This window comes from Tamandua tetradactyla, chromosome 3 (assembly GCF_023851605.1).
Source record: "Tamandua tetradactyla isolate mTamTet1 chromosome 3, mTamTet1.pri, whole genome shotgun sequence".
Classification (NCBI taxonomy): Eukaryota; Metazoa; Chordata; class Mammalia; order Pilosa; family Myrmecophagidae; genus Tamandua; species Tamandua tetradactyla.
In genome coordinates, this window is record NC_135329.1 from 9,094,151 (window position 1) to 9,111,192 (window position 17,042).

Consider the following 17,042-nt stretch of genomic DNA (forward strand, 5'->3'; position numbering starts at 1 on the left):
GTAGTTTGGTTTTTTAAAAGATGTATTCCATTCCCGGTGCCTACCCGTGTAAAAAAAAAAATAAAAGATATATCCCAAGTGCCTAGAAAACTTCTTGGCACATAGTGGTGCTCAAAAAACATCTTTTAAATGAAAAAAGAAGATAGATGGATGGAGGGATGGATGAACAGATGGACCAACCAAAAGACACGATGAATCACAGATATGGTACCATATAAGTGGCTTTTCTTGGTAATAAAGTCAAACTAAATGGATGAAGGACTAAAAGAATAATGAATTGTACTGTACAATTATTTAGACAAAACATTAAACAGAAACTTTTGGAAAAATCAAATGAACTTCCAGGTACCCCCCCCCCCCCAAAACTACATATATTAAATATACAGTGCAAATTCATATACAAGCTGGTTAAATACACAGTAAATTCATCTGTTGTGAATATATAGGAACACATTCAAAATATAGTGGGCAACCTTCACAGACATTACTATTAAACTGACTATACATCCTTCTGTTATGCAGAAATTTCTTTACCCACACTAGCCTCCAAAGTTCATCCACATAGTACTCAAAGACCAAAGTCATTGTACATACAGAGTTCTAATTTTGAAAACAATTACACACACAATCATATTGCCAAAAGACCTATGAGTATGCATCTACAACACACAATGCATATACCTATCAAAACTCGGAACCGATTTATGATTTCAACTTTGAAGTTTTCCATGGTGATATTTGACTTTTCTTGAAAGCTAGAGTCACTAGAACAAAAATGAAGAAAGGAATGAAAAAGCTGAAATAAAAATAATAAATGGGGACACAACTTACAACACACAAAACTGAAGATCAAATAGGAATAAAGTAATTAACTTGTAATTTGTGCAGTTTTCTGTAGGTATAGCACAGTTCAATGAAAAAATTCAAGAGTATATGAAAAAGGTCTTTGTAAATCAAAAAGCATAATTGAAGCATTAGATACTTATCATTAAATGAATGTAATAACCCCATTTTTAAAACTCCCAACACCCAAAATGAGAATCTTCAGTAGAAACATACAGCTAATCAGTCATTATGAATTATAGCAAAAAGCTATCACAGTCTAAAGAGTTAGACTCTTAGAAAGAAACAGTGGCAGAAACATTAACCAATCAATAACAAAGGGAAAAGCAATAAATTGAAAATCTACTATAAATTCTCTCTATTCAACAGAAATGAGAAGAAACTACTGGGTTTCTTTTCTTTTTTCTTCTTGTCTTTTTAAAGATTTCAAATAACGAATCCTCAAACAAAACCTACTGGAATTCACAACACAAGACAACCCAGGACAGGACTTTCGGTTCAAAATTTTGTGTTTAATTGTTACTAAAAACCAAGCTAATAAAAGAAAAATCTCTAATGTTGTCAGAGATACAGGAGGTTAAGGGTGCACTCGAAGTTTGTTTCTTTTTTAAAATTTTTTAGCTAATACATGATATGAGCTTTTTTGCCCTTTTTCTTTTGGTTGAGATTTAAAAAGACTAAAGGGGAAAAGAAATGATTATTGAAGTTTCATAATACTTTAAGTCCAGTAGGATGACCAAGCTTAAGAACCTGATCCCATATTTTTTCTACCCATTTGCAAACTAGCCAACAAACAAGCCAAAAGTGGAGGAAAAGGTTTTAAAACAAAGGCTATGGCAACTTTTTGAGAAGAACAATATAGCATTTTAAAAACTTTGGAAATAAACTGAGAGAATGAAAGAAAAGTGATCAATGCTAAGGATGTTTCATGATTTATATGTACTGTAGGAAGGACAAACATTGACCTCTATCCAAATATTATTTTTTAAAAAGACTACTGTACCAGTTTGAAAGGATGTATGTACCTAGAAAAGTCATGTTTTAATCCCATTTTGTAAAGGAAACTGTTTCTTCTAATCCCTATTCAGCACTGTATGGCTGAAACTTTAATTAGATCATCTCCCAGGAGATATAATGCAATCAAGAGTGGTTGTTAAACTGGACTAGGCGGAGACATGTCTCCACCCATTCTAGGTGGGTCTTGATTACTGGAATCCTATAAAAGAGGAAACATTTTGGAAAAAACAGGAGATTCTGAGAGAACAGAACGATGTAGCCATGAGAAGCAGAGAGTTCACTAGCCAGTGACCTTTGGAGATAAAGAAGGAAAATGCCTCCTGGGGAGCTTCATGAATCAGGAAGCCAGGAAAGAAAACTAGCAGATGATGATGTGTTCGCCACATACCCTTCCAGATGAAAGAGGAACCCTGACCATGTTCACCATGTTGCCTTCTCACTTGAGAGAGAAAGCCTAAACTTCATCGGCCTTCTTGAACCAAGGTATCTTTCCCTGGATGCCTTAGATTGGACATTTCTATAAACTTGTTTTAATTGGGACATTTTCTCGGTCTAAGAACTGTAAACTAGCAACTTATTAAATTCCCCTTTTTAAAAGCCATTCTGCTTCTGGTCTATTGCATTCCAGCAGCTAGCAAACCAGAACAATTACTTTTGAAAGTGAGGAGGCACACCAATATGGCAACAGTTGTAAAACACAATATTTTCCTCAACTTTAGAGAGGCAAAGATTTAACTCCTTTATTTTATGCAGCATTCTTTGCAACATTTAAATTCCGTAAATATGATGAAAATTTGCTTTATAAAAACCTTAAACCCACATTAGGCTCAGAAGAATAAGCATTTCGGAGGATTTCTCTTGTACAATTTTAAGATAAAAAGCCTTCTTACTCTGGAAAGGGAACACTGGAATATTTCATTTCACTGAACAATGGGACCATTTAAAAATGTATTATTATCTAAGTCTCCTAGAATTTAAAAATCTACTTCTAAAATCAAGTGATATAGCCAGACATTTTTACAACCCCTAGCATAAATGTTAGTATCAAGATTTTATTACACCACGTCCTTATTTGGTAAGTATCTATTAGGAAAATGGCGTAAGGGGTGTTGCTGATGAAGAAGACTAACCATCAGGAACATACACTGAAGCACAAAACAGCATTACCCAAGAGGAGTGCTCCTTCATCTGGTGCTGGTTGCTGTGAGCGCCGCTGGCGTGGCCGCGCCAGAAGCAATTCTGGCAGAGCTGGTAGTTGTGGCACTGCTGGCATCGGTACCGGAAGCCCATCATACTCTCACACCGGCAATAGGAACACTCCACAGGATGGAAGACTTGTAGAAGGGAGAGAAAAAGGCAGAACGAGAAGGGCATAAGAGGAGGGAGGCAGGAGGGAGAGGAAGAAAGAAGTAATTTTCATTTGGAGAATAAAGTCAGTTCAGAGAAATATCAATTCTAATATGAAGGCAGTGGTGAAAACAAAACAGAAGAATCCAAATTCCCTGATAGTTATTTAGTTCAACTATTTACTAGAATAAATGAAAAATACTTAATAAATAAGGGAAAAAATAAATTTAGACTATATTCTAAATCCACCTTAGAAACCAATTTATTTTTTTTAAACTGAAACTCACGTTTCTTAAAGTTTAAATAAGCATAGAAGTAAGGCTTCTCTAAATCTGCCATATAAAGGGATTTATTATTGTTAGTTGTTATTGTTTCCTTTACTAATTTATAAACTCTTGAGAGCCAGAACTATTTATTATATGTCTCTGTTACCTGCAAATAGTGTTTTACACAATACATTGGACTGAAGGCCTTTAAATGTTTTTTGAATTAAATAAGTAACACACACCTGGGCAAAAATAGTAACTGGCAATAAGTAAGACCAGACATATTCGAATGTTAGTTTTAGGCCAGAGCTCTAAGTAACAGCACGAAAACTAACGTACTCTAGACTAAGGAAGAGGCAATAATTTGGAGGAAGGGAAACTCAGTGACCTGCCACTCTTTTCCCTACCTTACATTTCCTTATGGAAAATAGCTGGGGTCTGGGGGATGGCAGAGGGATTTAAGATTTACAGAGATTACTGGGATTCTCTCATAGCCTGAAGTAGGTTTTAGATTAGGAACTATTTATAGAAATTCCAGTTCACTGAGTGGGAAATGGGAGACACCATACATGCGTATATTATAGTTTGTCATTTATAAATTATAAATTATAATTAAGATAATTGTTCGCTCTGGCAATTTAACTCTGAACACAAGAAATGGTAGCAAAAAGACATTTTTCAAATATTCATGTGAACGACTCTTCCTAGAACTATATATACAAAACCAATCTTATCTCAATTATAAGGATATTCAATCTTGCTTCCAAAAATGTATACTTAACTAGGAAACCAAGACTCAGAGGGGAAAAAGAAAAAGGAGCACTAAGTGAGAAAAATAACCCAAGCAATATCACCAAAGACTAAGAGGCAGGTAAAACCAGGAATACTGTAATTTTAGAATTTGTTTCCTACCATAAAAAATAAGACAGACAAATGTTAATATGATAGGCAACACATTCCTACTAGGTATTTTAATGATTCCATAAAATTTCTGAACCTGAGAAAAATATGACTGGCCACATAAGAATTAATCAATAAATAATACACTATATAAAAGTCATGATGAAATGATCATCTAGATACAATGAGAAACAAAATTCTATTTGGTATACCAGATACAAAATAATTGTAAGACAGATATGAAACAATAAAGTACCTAGGTTATAAAAACATTGTCCCCAAAAGAACCAATGCTACAATAATTTCATAATTCAAATCTGTTTAAAAATCCTGTTAAAAAATTAGCAATTTTAGTTCTATAGAAGAGATTCCAGTCCTTTAACAAAAGAATACTGAATCTGAGATATTTGTGAACTAAAGCCAAAAGTGAACAAAAGGCAGAGAAGTTAAAAAAATAAACAGTATGGATAGGAAGGAGAGGAAAATAAAAAGTCTGGAAATACATCTCAACTTGCAGGGGGTAAGGGACTCCATCTCTTAAAGGCTTCTCAGCTATTCCTCATTCTCTTTTGTGGATCAAGAGAGATGGTAAGAACCTTAAGACGAAGGAGGTTGCACAGGAAAACTATGGATTTCCTTTAATAAATTCTAACAACCTAAACAAGGAAATAAACTAGTAGCAGTGGCACCAAAAACTGAGACATGACCAAACAATAAGTACCATTTCAATTCAAAGCAAGCCAAAGATTAACGTCAAATAGCTGACAAGAATATTAAGAGTAGATTCTAGGTAAAATACTAAAGATAAAGCGATGTGAAACCCTGTATTAAAATATTTCTTAGCTATTTTTCTTTAAATTATTCCAATATAATTATATTTTAGTTGTTGATAATGAATAAATGTAGCTGTTTCTAGTTAAGATTTTAATAACAATATCTTTTTGAAAATTATCTTTCAAATAGATATCTTTTTAAAAATATCTTTTTAAAAAAGGAAGTCACAACTAAATGATGTGGGCTCAAGCAGAAAACAACCATCTGGAATCTCGAGTTTGAACAAGAGCCTAAAGTTAGAACCGCAAAATTTTATGACCTGATATTACTACTACTTGGCATCCTGTCTAAGAAATAAATTCCTCCTTCCCTGTTTTTTTTGAGAAATAAATATTCTTCTTTTGAAAGGTAAAACCACAGAATTCAAATGATGGAGTGTCAACAAATGTCAATTATAATAACTGTCAATGAAAATAGCTAAGGACCTTAACAAACAATCATTCATCATGCCTGGAGTGCCAGAACGTGACTGTGAAACTGCACTCACCGTTCTCCACGTGGGCGAGCCTGTGCACGAGGGGCAGCCAGACAAGGCACTGGGGAGGAGGGTCGGCCATCACGGTGTCCAAAAACATATTCAGCATTACCTTTTTCTGTGAAAAGAAGAAAAACAAATATACTTTATATCTTTCTCTTTTGGAGTCCTGAACTCCAAGGACAAGTTACCCTAGGAGTCTCCCAACCAAACTTTAATGAATTACATTAAGGCACTATTTTACATTCCTACCAACACCACTCCACACTACACTATCACTACTACTGGATTCAAATGCACTTTCACATACAGTGTATTATCTGAGCCTTATAACAACGGTATAAGGTAGAACAAGTCAGGTATTAATATCTTAATTTAAAAATGGGGAAATAAAAGAACAGACCATCAGGTGACTCATACAGTCCCCACCACCGAATAAGAGGGGTATGGGATTTTTTCAGTGTTATTTTTATTTTATTTGAGTACTGAAGATGTTCTAAAATTGGTTATGGTGATGTATGGACAACTATATGATGATACTGTCAACCACTGATTTTATACTTTGAGTGAATACCTGGTATGTAACTATAGCTCAATAAAATTGCATAAAAACTAAAAAAAATAAATAAATAAATAAATAAAAAATAAAGTCCCCACCATCTAGAGACAAAGCCCGGTGTCCTTCAAATGACCATTTACGCTATCCAGACAGGAAGACAGATATCCCACATCTAATTATAAACCACGATCAAGGAGAGCAGAAACTATGTCTGCTTGTCTACACATTTCTAGCATTCATGATGGTTATCTGGTATGCAAAAGGCACTTAAAAATAACTGACAAATAAAAACACAAGGAGAAGAGGAGCAAACACTCTTAGACATAATTTTTCATTTACAGACGAGGAAACTGAAGCTTATAGTTAAATAACTTGACAAAGTCACAGAGAAGTCATGATATAGATGAGAATTTAGTATCCAAATGCTCATCAAAATACTCCCTCTGTTATAGCATCTCCTTAGCTAGACTACACTTTTCCAAAGACAGTTTCTGATCTATCTTTATTTCTCTCTTTTAAAAGAATATTTAGTAAGATTCAACTATATGTGAAACACTGACATTCTATCTCTATGATTTCAAGAATTAGAGAAAAAAGAACAGTGTTATATGATGTAGACAGAACAGACTTGTCAACAATATTTCAAATTAATGCATTTTTTTTCCATCCAACATGTAAAGCACCTTTCCAGCTCTAAAGAGAAAGGAAAATGGAGGAAAAGGCCATGCAATACCAGCAGACATAGTGAGAATTCTGTAACTAACCTAGACATCTAGGCCCCCACTTCAATTCTCATTCCAAAAGAGCAGAGACAAAAAGCAAACACATAGGAGTTGTCTCCCAGGCAGTAGGACTTCTCTTGTGCCCTGGTCCCACCATTTAAAGGTGGGGTTGAGGGTTAGGGATTGGGGGTGGTGTGATCTCAAAAGGACACCTGAATTTCATCTCATTCTCATCCCACATTTTTCTTAAAGTGAAGACACTATAAAAATTATGGGGTATTTCCCAATAAAACTTTAAAATTCTTTATTTCATGAAAAAAAAATGTTTTTTCCTAGCCAATTTATTCATGTTAACATTTACATGAATAAATTGGCAAGACCTAGCCTAAATAATTTGTCAATTGATTACAAAACTTTGATTTCATCATTAATATTAACACAACCTGGAAGGAAGGAGTGAAGGCATTGTGGTATGTGGTCAGGAGGATAGAGCCCTCCAGCCTTTACATCTGACCTACCATGACACCTTTCCAATAATGGATCTCATCATGCAAAACTGCAGACTACACAGTCTGACTTAGTCTATCTTTTTTGACAATTGTGGGAATCTTGATCCTGACATATATATATCGGAAGTCATTCTTATTGGGTACAATTTTTAAAAGAAGAAACAGGTAAGTAGGGAATAGAAAAAGGAGATAAAGTAGAAGGCACAGCAGAAAAGAGGTTTTTGCAATAAAAACCTGGGAAAGAAGAAGAAAATTGAAGGAAAGTTTCAGATCCAGGCCTTAGACTACAGGCCAGCACTGAATGCGGGAAAGGCAGGTACTGGAAGTAGATGAAAAAGGGTTCACTGAGGGTAGTAACAGTATGAAGTTTTCTCTCAGAGGCTCTATATTGTTCTGCATTGTATATATTGTTCTGCATTGAAGATGAGGTTTGAGAAACTTCTATTCAAACAGGCCATCCAAAGTGTTTTTCATCTCAGACATCCAAGTTCTAATGCACCTGGGCCCACAGTCGAATCCAGGCAGAGTGAGTGAACAACTTAAGGAATAAAGTTAGAAAGCCACCGAACATTCAAACGGAGGACCACACATGGAAAATGCCTCTTATTATGGATATGCAAAACACTACAACAACAAATGAAATCAGAAGGAAAGATATACGATAAAGACTGAGATAGCATAATCTAGGAATGCCTACAGTGTAAAATGATAGTGACTAAATGTACAAATTTAAAAATGTTTTTGCATGAGGAAGAACAATGTAACGTCAGTAACTATACGGTGTTGAAAATAGACGGTAATTAAGATTTTAAAACTTTAACTTATGTGTGAGAAAAAGCAAAAAAAAATGTTATTTGGCACAAAAATTATACTTTGACTACTGCATTTCCTAATATAACTTATGTGGACAGCTTAATTGAACACCATAAGTACATGGAACCTTGAGTAGGGCATGGGAGTTTGTAGGTTTGTCCAGAGTGATGCCCTGATAAATCCCAGAGTGACTTGGACAGTGAATAAAAAAGTATTTGCAAAGTCCCCAGATGGTGAGAAAGGGAGAAAAATCAACTTCCCCAAGTGGAGAATTCTTGATATTCTCACAAGCAGTGGGGACAATCAAAGCAATAGGCTGAGCCCCCAATCTTGGGGTTTATTCATATGAAACCTAACCCCACAAAGGATAGGCTAAGCCTACTTAAAATTAGGCCTAAGAGTCACCCCCAAGAGAACCTCATTTGTTGTCAGCTGTGGCCTCTCACTCTCAGCCAACATGACAAGCAAACTCACTGCCCTTCCTCTCTCTATGTGGGACATGATTCCCAGGTGTGGACCTTCCTGGCAACATGGGACAGAAATCCTAGAATGAGCTGGAACTCAGCATCAAGGGATTGAGGAAACCTTCCCGACTAAAAGGGAGAAGAGAGAAATGAGACAAAATAAAGTGTCAATGGCTGAGAGATTCCAAACAGAGTCGAGAGGTTATCCTGGAGGTTATTCTTACACATTAAATAGATATCACCTTTTTAGTTAAGGTGTAATGAAGAGGTTGGAGGGAACTGCCTGAAAATGTTGAGCTGTGTTTCAGTAGCCATGTTTCTTAAAGATGATTGTATAATGATAGAGCTTTTGCAATGTGACCATGTGATTGTGAAAAACTTGTGTTTGATGCTCCTTTTATCTACCTTTACGATAGATGAGTAAAACATACAGATTTAAAATAAATAAATAAATAAATAATAGGGGGAACAAATGCTAAAATAAATTTAGTAGATTAAATGCTAGTGATCAATGAAAGGGAGGGGTAAGGGATATGGTATGTATGAATTTTTTTCTGATTTCTTTTCCTGAATTGATGCAAATGTTCTAAGAAATGATCATGATGAATATAGAACTATGTGATGATATGTGAATTATTGATTATATATGTAGAATGGAATGACTATATGGTAAGAATGTTTGTGCTTGTATGTTGGTACGTTTAATAAATAAAATAAATTTTTTTTAAAAAAAGAGACTGGCAGGCTAGCTGTGGGCACTCTATGAGGTGGCAACCCCCGACCACTGTTCCTCACTGTGCCCTGTTGCTGAAGGACTTCCACAATCAAATAGTTCAAGGATATAACAAATTAAACAAAGCCAAGTAGTTTTTTTTTTCCTGTAGGACTTCTCAGTGCCTTGAAGAGTGTTGTGAATCTCAAAAAGAGGTTAATAATTTGCAGCATCTCTAAAACTTCTGATAAAGAAATGCTTTTTAATTCACCCCACCCCACCCCCTACTAAAAAACATCTTCAGGACTCTTAAAAAATAATAATAAAGTTAATAATTAAAATTTAAAAAAAATGCAACAAAGCAAAATGAAACCTAAAGTGCCAATTTAAAATTACTGAGAAAGAAGACACGAGGAAGAGTCTTAGTGAGTAAGAGATGATTAAAAAAAAATAAATGTTGTATACCTTTTATTATAAATTCAATGTATAAATCAATACTTGTATATCTTCTTATATATTTTATAAATATAAAAATTACACTTTTATAAATCCACTTATAATCTTAATATTACTTCCTCTAAAAAAGTTTCAGTTCACCTGCCATGGGGTTTTTAAAAATCTTCAGGATGAAAAGAAATAATCTTCTCTTTTCTGCATGCCCGTGTGAGGTCAGATTTTCTATACATCATCCAAAGGAACGTATCACAATAGTTTGACTGGAGAAGCAAAAATGAGAATCCAACTGTCTTCTATTGAGCCAAACATTAAAGAGATTTTCAAAAATATAAAACGATGGCACTTTCTCATTGACTTTTTTGTTTGGGAATATATAGTTATTTTTCAGAAAAATAGGTTATTTATGCTAACACGAGTGCTGGTTTGAAACTGTATGTACACCAGAAAAGATCATGTTCTTAAAGCTGATCTACTCCTGTGGTGCGGATCCACTGTGAGCAGGGTCTTGTGATGCGACCCACCTCATTCAGGATGGGTCTAAACCCTCCTACTGTAGTCCTTTCTAAGAAGATAACAGACAGAAAGAAGACAGAAAAAAGCCAAAGAAGCTCAGAGAAGCTGAGAGAGGACACACAGAAACAAATAAGACACCAATGAAGCCAGAAGCTGGAAGTAATGTAACTCAAAGAGAAGACAGGATTTTCATTTCTACTTTAGCCAGCCAGCTTCTCCTGAGGATTTCATAAAAACTTTCATCATAGTTCCCAGCTTGCAGCCTGCCCTATGGAATTTGGACTCATGCATCTCTGCCATTGCATGAGAGAGTTTTATAAAATCTTATAATATTTACAGATATCTCCCACTGATTGTTTCCCTAGAGAACCCTAACACAATATGCAATGAGTTCATCAGTTGTTCTTAAATGACTTTAATATTTTTTCTCAGTTTTAGTTTCTAATATGGGAATATTGACAGATAAAACTCACATTTGGGGATCTCAATAATTTTTAGAGCTTCCTGAGACCAGAAAGTTTGAGAACTACTGGGAAAGAATTCCCAGTCTAAAATTCTGTGACCCACTAAATAACTGTGTGAAAGGTTGGCTGGCTCTATCATCCTGTTGTTTTATTTTGTTTGTTTCTGCTCTTGAGTTGAACATACTCTTTGCATTTTTCCTTATTTTTTATAATAATAATATTTGTAACAAAAACTATAATAAAAGCAGATATAATATACATTCCCACCACATCTTATTTTTCTGTATTTCCCTCTGAATGTGTGTGTGTACTTAGGAACATAGGGAAGATACAAATATATGTTTTTACTTAATATTTTACTAAAATATTTTATTATTTTGCTATGAAGTCTTCATTTCTTATCATTTTAACAGCTGCCTGGTGCACTGAGCAAAAACACCATGATTTATTTCCACCTTCCCTGTGACATTCCGAGGCTCTTTCTTTGTATGCCTTCTCCTATCTTTCCTTAGAGAGGAGGGTTTTCTGTCTGCCACCTCCCTCTCCATCCCTTGTTATGTAATCCTCCACACTGATAATTATTTACCTTGATGCCAGGCTGAGAGTCCTGCCTCCACCACTGACTATCTACCTTCCTTTTTGGAAAAAGGGGAGGAACAATCCCTTAAAATGAGGAATCCGGTATCACTAAAATGACATATGAAAACAAGTAAGCTAAATTAGCCATAGACTGCCATAGCTGCAATCTCCAACTTCATCATTATCATTAAACTCTTACTCCCTATGTACCCACTGTTCTATCACTTACTTGGCAATCAGTTAAATCAAGTGTGGAGGTTAGTTAATCTTGAAAACAGTATTTTAAAAACCTTTTGGATTAAAACATTTTTTATTATCTACTACATATTTTATTGTGGGTGAATCTTTAACAAAATCCAAGTGTCAGAGCCAAGTAAAATCAGATTTGACTATATATACAGAACACGGCTGAGATTAAAATATTTTTATAAAAACTTTTCTGCAGAATGATAGAACTATTTTATTTGACAAGGGCAAACACACATTAACTAGAGGTAGAGGACATGCTATGATTCAGATTTTCAATTATTATTAGACACTGAACTTGTTCATATCACAGATTTATTTGGACATTGAAAATATAGAGCAACTGGGAATGAAACAACAACATAACATTGTTGTGCTCTTAATAGAGATATTTTTAGTCATTATAGCTAAAAGAAAGACTGGAAAAGCTCTTCAAGAATTCTGAAATGCTATATTTCTCTCATTGCAAAGATGGATTCATTTGAGAAAATCATGGAAAAATAATACTGATGAAAACAAGGTCACAAATATTTTCATGAGCTTTAAGCTTTCAATTAAAATCAAGTCAAAAATGCTAATTTTCTCTTATCATATTTGATTTAAAATCATTATTCAATTAATCTCACAAATCATTAGTAAGCATGGATTATTTTTCAGGTACTCTGTTGGTAACTAGAGTGTGAAACTGGAGAGCAAGGTGTGTAGGAGTACAGAAAAGGAAACAATTGTACACTGAAAGAGGAAGAGCATCAAAGAAGAGGTGGTATTTTAGCTGGGATTTGAAATAGGAGCCTTTGTTCATATTTCAAAGGTGAGAGAGAAAAGTTCAGGGGTTACTGGCATTTCAGTGGAAGTTAACAGTATGAACAAAGATAAGAAGTGTGACTACTTTAACTCATTCAAAATACAGATGTTACTCAAAATAAGAGAAACACAAAAATAAACTACTCTGATATACCATGTCTCACCTTCAGAAACGGCAAAAATTTGAGACTGGAAAAAATTCAAAAGTGTAACAATACATGCTGTTAGTAAGGCTATGGGGAAACAGACACTCTGTTTTGCTGGTGGGAATGTAAAATCTTACAGCCATCATGAAAAAATCTACAAAGAACCAGATGGAGTGATAAGAAATAAGAGGAGGTCAGGGTATGGGATCTGTGGGGGGTAGGAACAATTAGGGTTAAAGGTGAAAAATGAGGCTGGGGTTGGACTGATGAGCTTCATGAATGCCATGCTAAGAACTTTATTCAGAAGCAATATGGAGTTATTAATGTTTTTAAGCAGGATGGGGGCATTAGCAGGGCTGTATTTTAAAGTAACAACTTAAACTCAAATTTGCAGGCAAGTAAGAGAAATAAGAGAACAAAGGCAATATCTATGCAGGCATGGTTGCAACTGAGAAGTTAAGATTTAAGGGATGATTATGGTTGCTGAATCATTGTACAGATATTTCTTTCTGCTTTCTGGTATATTGGAATAGAGAGAGGGAAGTTCCTGAAATCTTTGAACTCTATCCAGCTGCCGTGATCTCTCATGATTGTAGGGCCTTTACCTTGTGCCCTTGTGACTATAAAACCTGTGAGTAACTTTCACATGTACCCATTTATTCAGCTTTTCAACTTTAGAGTCTTGTGATCACTAAAGAAACCCCTAGTTCTGGGTGAGCCCAACTAATCTACCCCAAGACTAACGTTATCTTGATAACTGAAGCTGGATCTAACCAAGATGGGCCCGCCTGACATGTGCAGTAACTTACACTTTAACCTATAAGTGACCTATACCTCATCATAACACTAAAAATCATACCCATCATCATATTTAGGCTGTCATCTTCTCACATAAGTTCTGTGACTAAGTATGCAATCAATCTGCGCATGCTCAATAATTAGATCACCTCTAATTCCATTATCTAGAACTACTATGCTCATTATCCTAAAACCTGCCCATCTTTTAATTCTATAAAAGTACCAGAATTACTGCAGTTCAGGGAGACAGACTGTTGGGCCAATAGGCCATCTGCTCTTCTGCTTTGTGCCTAGCAATAAACTTTTTCTCTTTCAAACCCTGGTGTCTCAGGAATTGGTCACTGGAGTGCATCAGGCAGAAAATTCACCACCTTTGTCTGTTAACATCGTCCTCTTCTATAGACTGCCATAAGTAAAGAAGCTACATAAAGTGACTAGGAGACCAGCGTCCTCAATTTTCTGCGGAGAATTTACTGTCTTACTTGAAGCCTGGCAAACCAAAGGGCACTGGAGTCAGAGTGGGTGTCAGCAGTTCAGAATGGAGGTGCAAGCTAGAGTGTGCCACCAGCGAATGCCAGGGAAGTGCAGGGCCAATTGCCCCAACAACCCCCGTCCTGCAGCTTTCAGTCCTGCCCATGGGCTTCAAGCAGGGAAACAGGACTAACCACGTCAGGACCAATTTTCAACTCGGGAGTCAATTCAGAGTGGAGGACCTTTCCTACAGCATGTATACAGCAAGCAGTTTATCGAATATCATATTTCCTTTTTAAATTAGTACGAATCTTATGGGAAGCTACTTTCACACTAAGTCAATATGCTGCTTCACATTCATCGCTTACCCACTATTTTGGGTACAGACTTTTTTCTTAGTTTCTCACTTTCAGAGCTTTCTAAGCAAGTTTAACAATCAAATCTCTACATGAACAAATGGATGCTATGGCCAATGTCCACACCACTCCCAGTCTTCTGGGGAACAGGATAAGATGATAGGAAAACACTCATACCAACCTCTAGGTCAAGACCACAAAAGGAAACCCACAAATCAAGAGGAAACCAAATCCATCTTTCTTTCATATGAAGAAGACAGTCAACCCTTGAGGGATTTTGTGCTGGCTGTTGAGAGCTGTTTCCTTGTCTTCAATGCTCAGGAAATAATAAACTAATATTGTGTAGTTTGATAGCAAAACTCTTGTACTTGACAGTTTTAGGAATTCATTTGGGAGAGTAATATATACCCAGTAGCAATAATATAAATATTTCATTTAAACATTTTTTAACATTTTAGGAATTGTAAATATTTCAGATGTTATCATTTTTCTGGAAAAGACCGCAGCCCCCAAAAAGAGTTCTCGAGTGAATTTTTTTTTATTACTCCTACCTTTTTTTATCCACACTTCTTTTAAAGCTCTTTCTCCTCCCCTGCTTTAAGATCCTCAATCTCTAGATTGGAAGCAATTTGATGAAATCTAGTAAAAGGAAGAAGGTTGGGTGAACGCTCTTCTAGTCCTGGGTCCTATGAGACTGTCCTTACCTGCTGGGGGAAACAGGTGCGGGCTGAGTGCTCTGTGTAACCAAAAGATGGCCCTTCAAAGACAGCTGTGGGGAGCTTCAGAACTTCCTTCAGAAACTGATCAAACTTGCTAAATATCATTAAGCCATTGGAATCTGACATCTGGGAGAAAACATCTATGAGAACAAAACCAAATAAAGTCAAACTATAAAGAAATGTCAGCTTTTTAATTTACCATTTTAAAAGTTTCACTAAAAAGTCTCATATCATTACTATGATTTTTAGTTAATATTAAAACTATTCTCATTCTTTCCTACAACGAATAAAATAATCATTCATGTATGTTTATCTATCTATAATTTTTTAGTGCATATAAGTGGATGATATATAACTTTTATATAATTTTTAACTTTATTTATGCCTTTCTTGGATCCAAGAATTCCTGGCAGCAAATCTTTATCTCTCATCATCTAGCTATATGTTTCTATAAGACATATACATGTTTGAGTATATGAATATATTAGCATATTGGTGATGAAGTATGCAAGAAATGGTATATTCATATACTAAGATGTAATGTATACCCATAAAAGAATAAGTACTAGTTAAGTAGTAAGTACTACTATGCTTTATATAACATTACGCTGTTTTACTCTCAAAAAAAGGTATATGGGGCGGGCCACGGTGGCTCAGCAGGCAAGAATGCTTGCCTGCCATGCCAGAGGACCCGGGTTCGACTCCCAGTGCCTGCCCATGTAAAAAAAAAAAAAAAAAAAAAAAAAGGTATACGTTTCATATTAAATTTTATAGATAACAAGAGAACATAGAGGATGTTTAAAATTTTTCATTGAGTTCTAAAGCATAATAAAAGAACCTATATAAACTGTTCTACTCCAAGACACTTTGAAACCTTATACAGGACCCCATTTTTATACAAAGTCTGGCCCAAACAGAAGGAAAAGACATTTCCAGTACTACTAAAATTTCTTCATCTTCTTGGAAAGAGGCAGTTTCCTGTCTTCAGTCAGTTATTCCTCTTCTTATGCAAGATTGGGAAGAAAAGAAAAAACAGCCAGGATTTTGGAAACAATTTGGCAAAGAAATGTGACCTAAGCTTTTTTCATAGTATGGAGCTTCCTGACAAATAAATTAGTGAGTTAAATATGCACAGAGAGACCGTTAATTTTCTGAGGCCATTCCAAACACAGCATTTTGAAAAAACATACTCTATTTAGTTCCATTCAACATAGTCAATGGTATATTACAGATCTGCACGTAAGATTTCATGTAATGTACACATGTGCATTACTCCGGGGGTCCAATTTGAGGAATTTATCCTGAAGCACTAGATGTAAAAAAAAAAAAAAATTGTAATACATCAATCAGAGAAAAAGTAAATGTTAGATAATATACTCCACAGGGTAAAATTTAAGACATTAGAAAACAGGAAATTACCCAAAGAACAAAAATCTTCAGCATATCCTTTCACAAAAGGTACTAATTTGTAGATGAAGGAAAAGTATGCTCTATCCTCACAGAGGGAAAAAAAAAACAGTAAGAGGCTAACAGAAGTGTGGCCCTGGTGAAAAATAAAATCAGTTTATTAGCAAAGACATTCTAAGTTCCTACTGTGTGATCTAAGTGCTAAGCACTCCAATAGGTGTTTTGAAGCAAAACAAGGAAGTATGATACACATAGCTGGAAAAATAAGAAACATGAAGCAAAATATAATTAAGAGTTCAACTAAGTTTAAATGCAACAGAAAGAATAGAGGCAGAAAAGAGTATTTAAGTCTACCATGTGCTGGGCACCATGACAGGTATACAGTTGAGTCTTCTGGTAATCAATAGTCATTATTCCCTTCTTCCTTAGTAAGGGAACACCGATTATATTTTGTATAGCAATATACCTAACTAAGAAATTATTCCCCAGCCTCCCTTTAGTAAGTTGTGGGCACTAAGTTCTGGACAATTACATTGTAAGCAGAAGAGTTATAAAGGGACTTCCAGGAAGCCTGGTTAAGCAATCTCACTAAGCTGGAAATGGGCCCTTTTTTTCTTATTCC

The 17,042-nt window shown here is 35.3% G+C and overlaps 1 protein-coding gene across 10 annotated transcripts in view; it reads right to left on the reverse strand.

Annotated features, from left to right (window-relative positions):
* Nucleotides 1–17,042, reverse strand: part of DTNB (dystrobrevin beta) — a 445,692-nt gene that overhangs the window by 251,830 nt on the left and 176,820 nt on the right. For all 10 annotated transcript variants that reach the window (XM_077152324.1, XM_077152325.1, XM_077152323.1 and 7 more), the window contains exons 6-8: nucleotides 14,999–15,153; nucleotides 5,695–5,800; nucleotides 3,028–3,194 (exon numbers count right to left, since the gene is read on the reverse strand). In XM_077152324.1, the coding sequence (XP_077008439.1) occupies nucleotides 3,028–3,194; nucleotides 5,695–5,800; nucleotides 14,999–15,153 (428 nt within the window). The remainder of the gene's footprint in view (nucleotides 1–3,027; nucleotides 3,195–5,694; nucleotides 5,801–14,998; nucleotides 15,154–17,042) is intronic.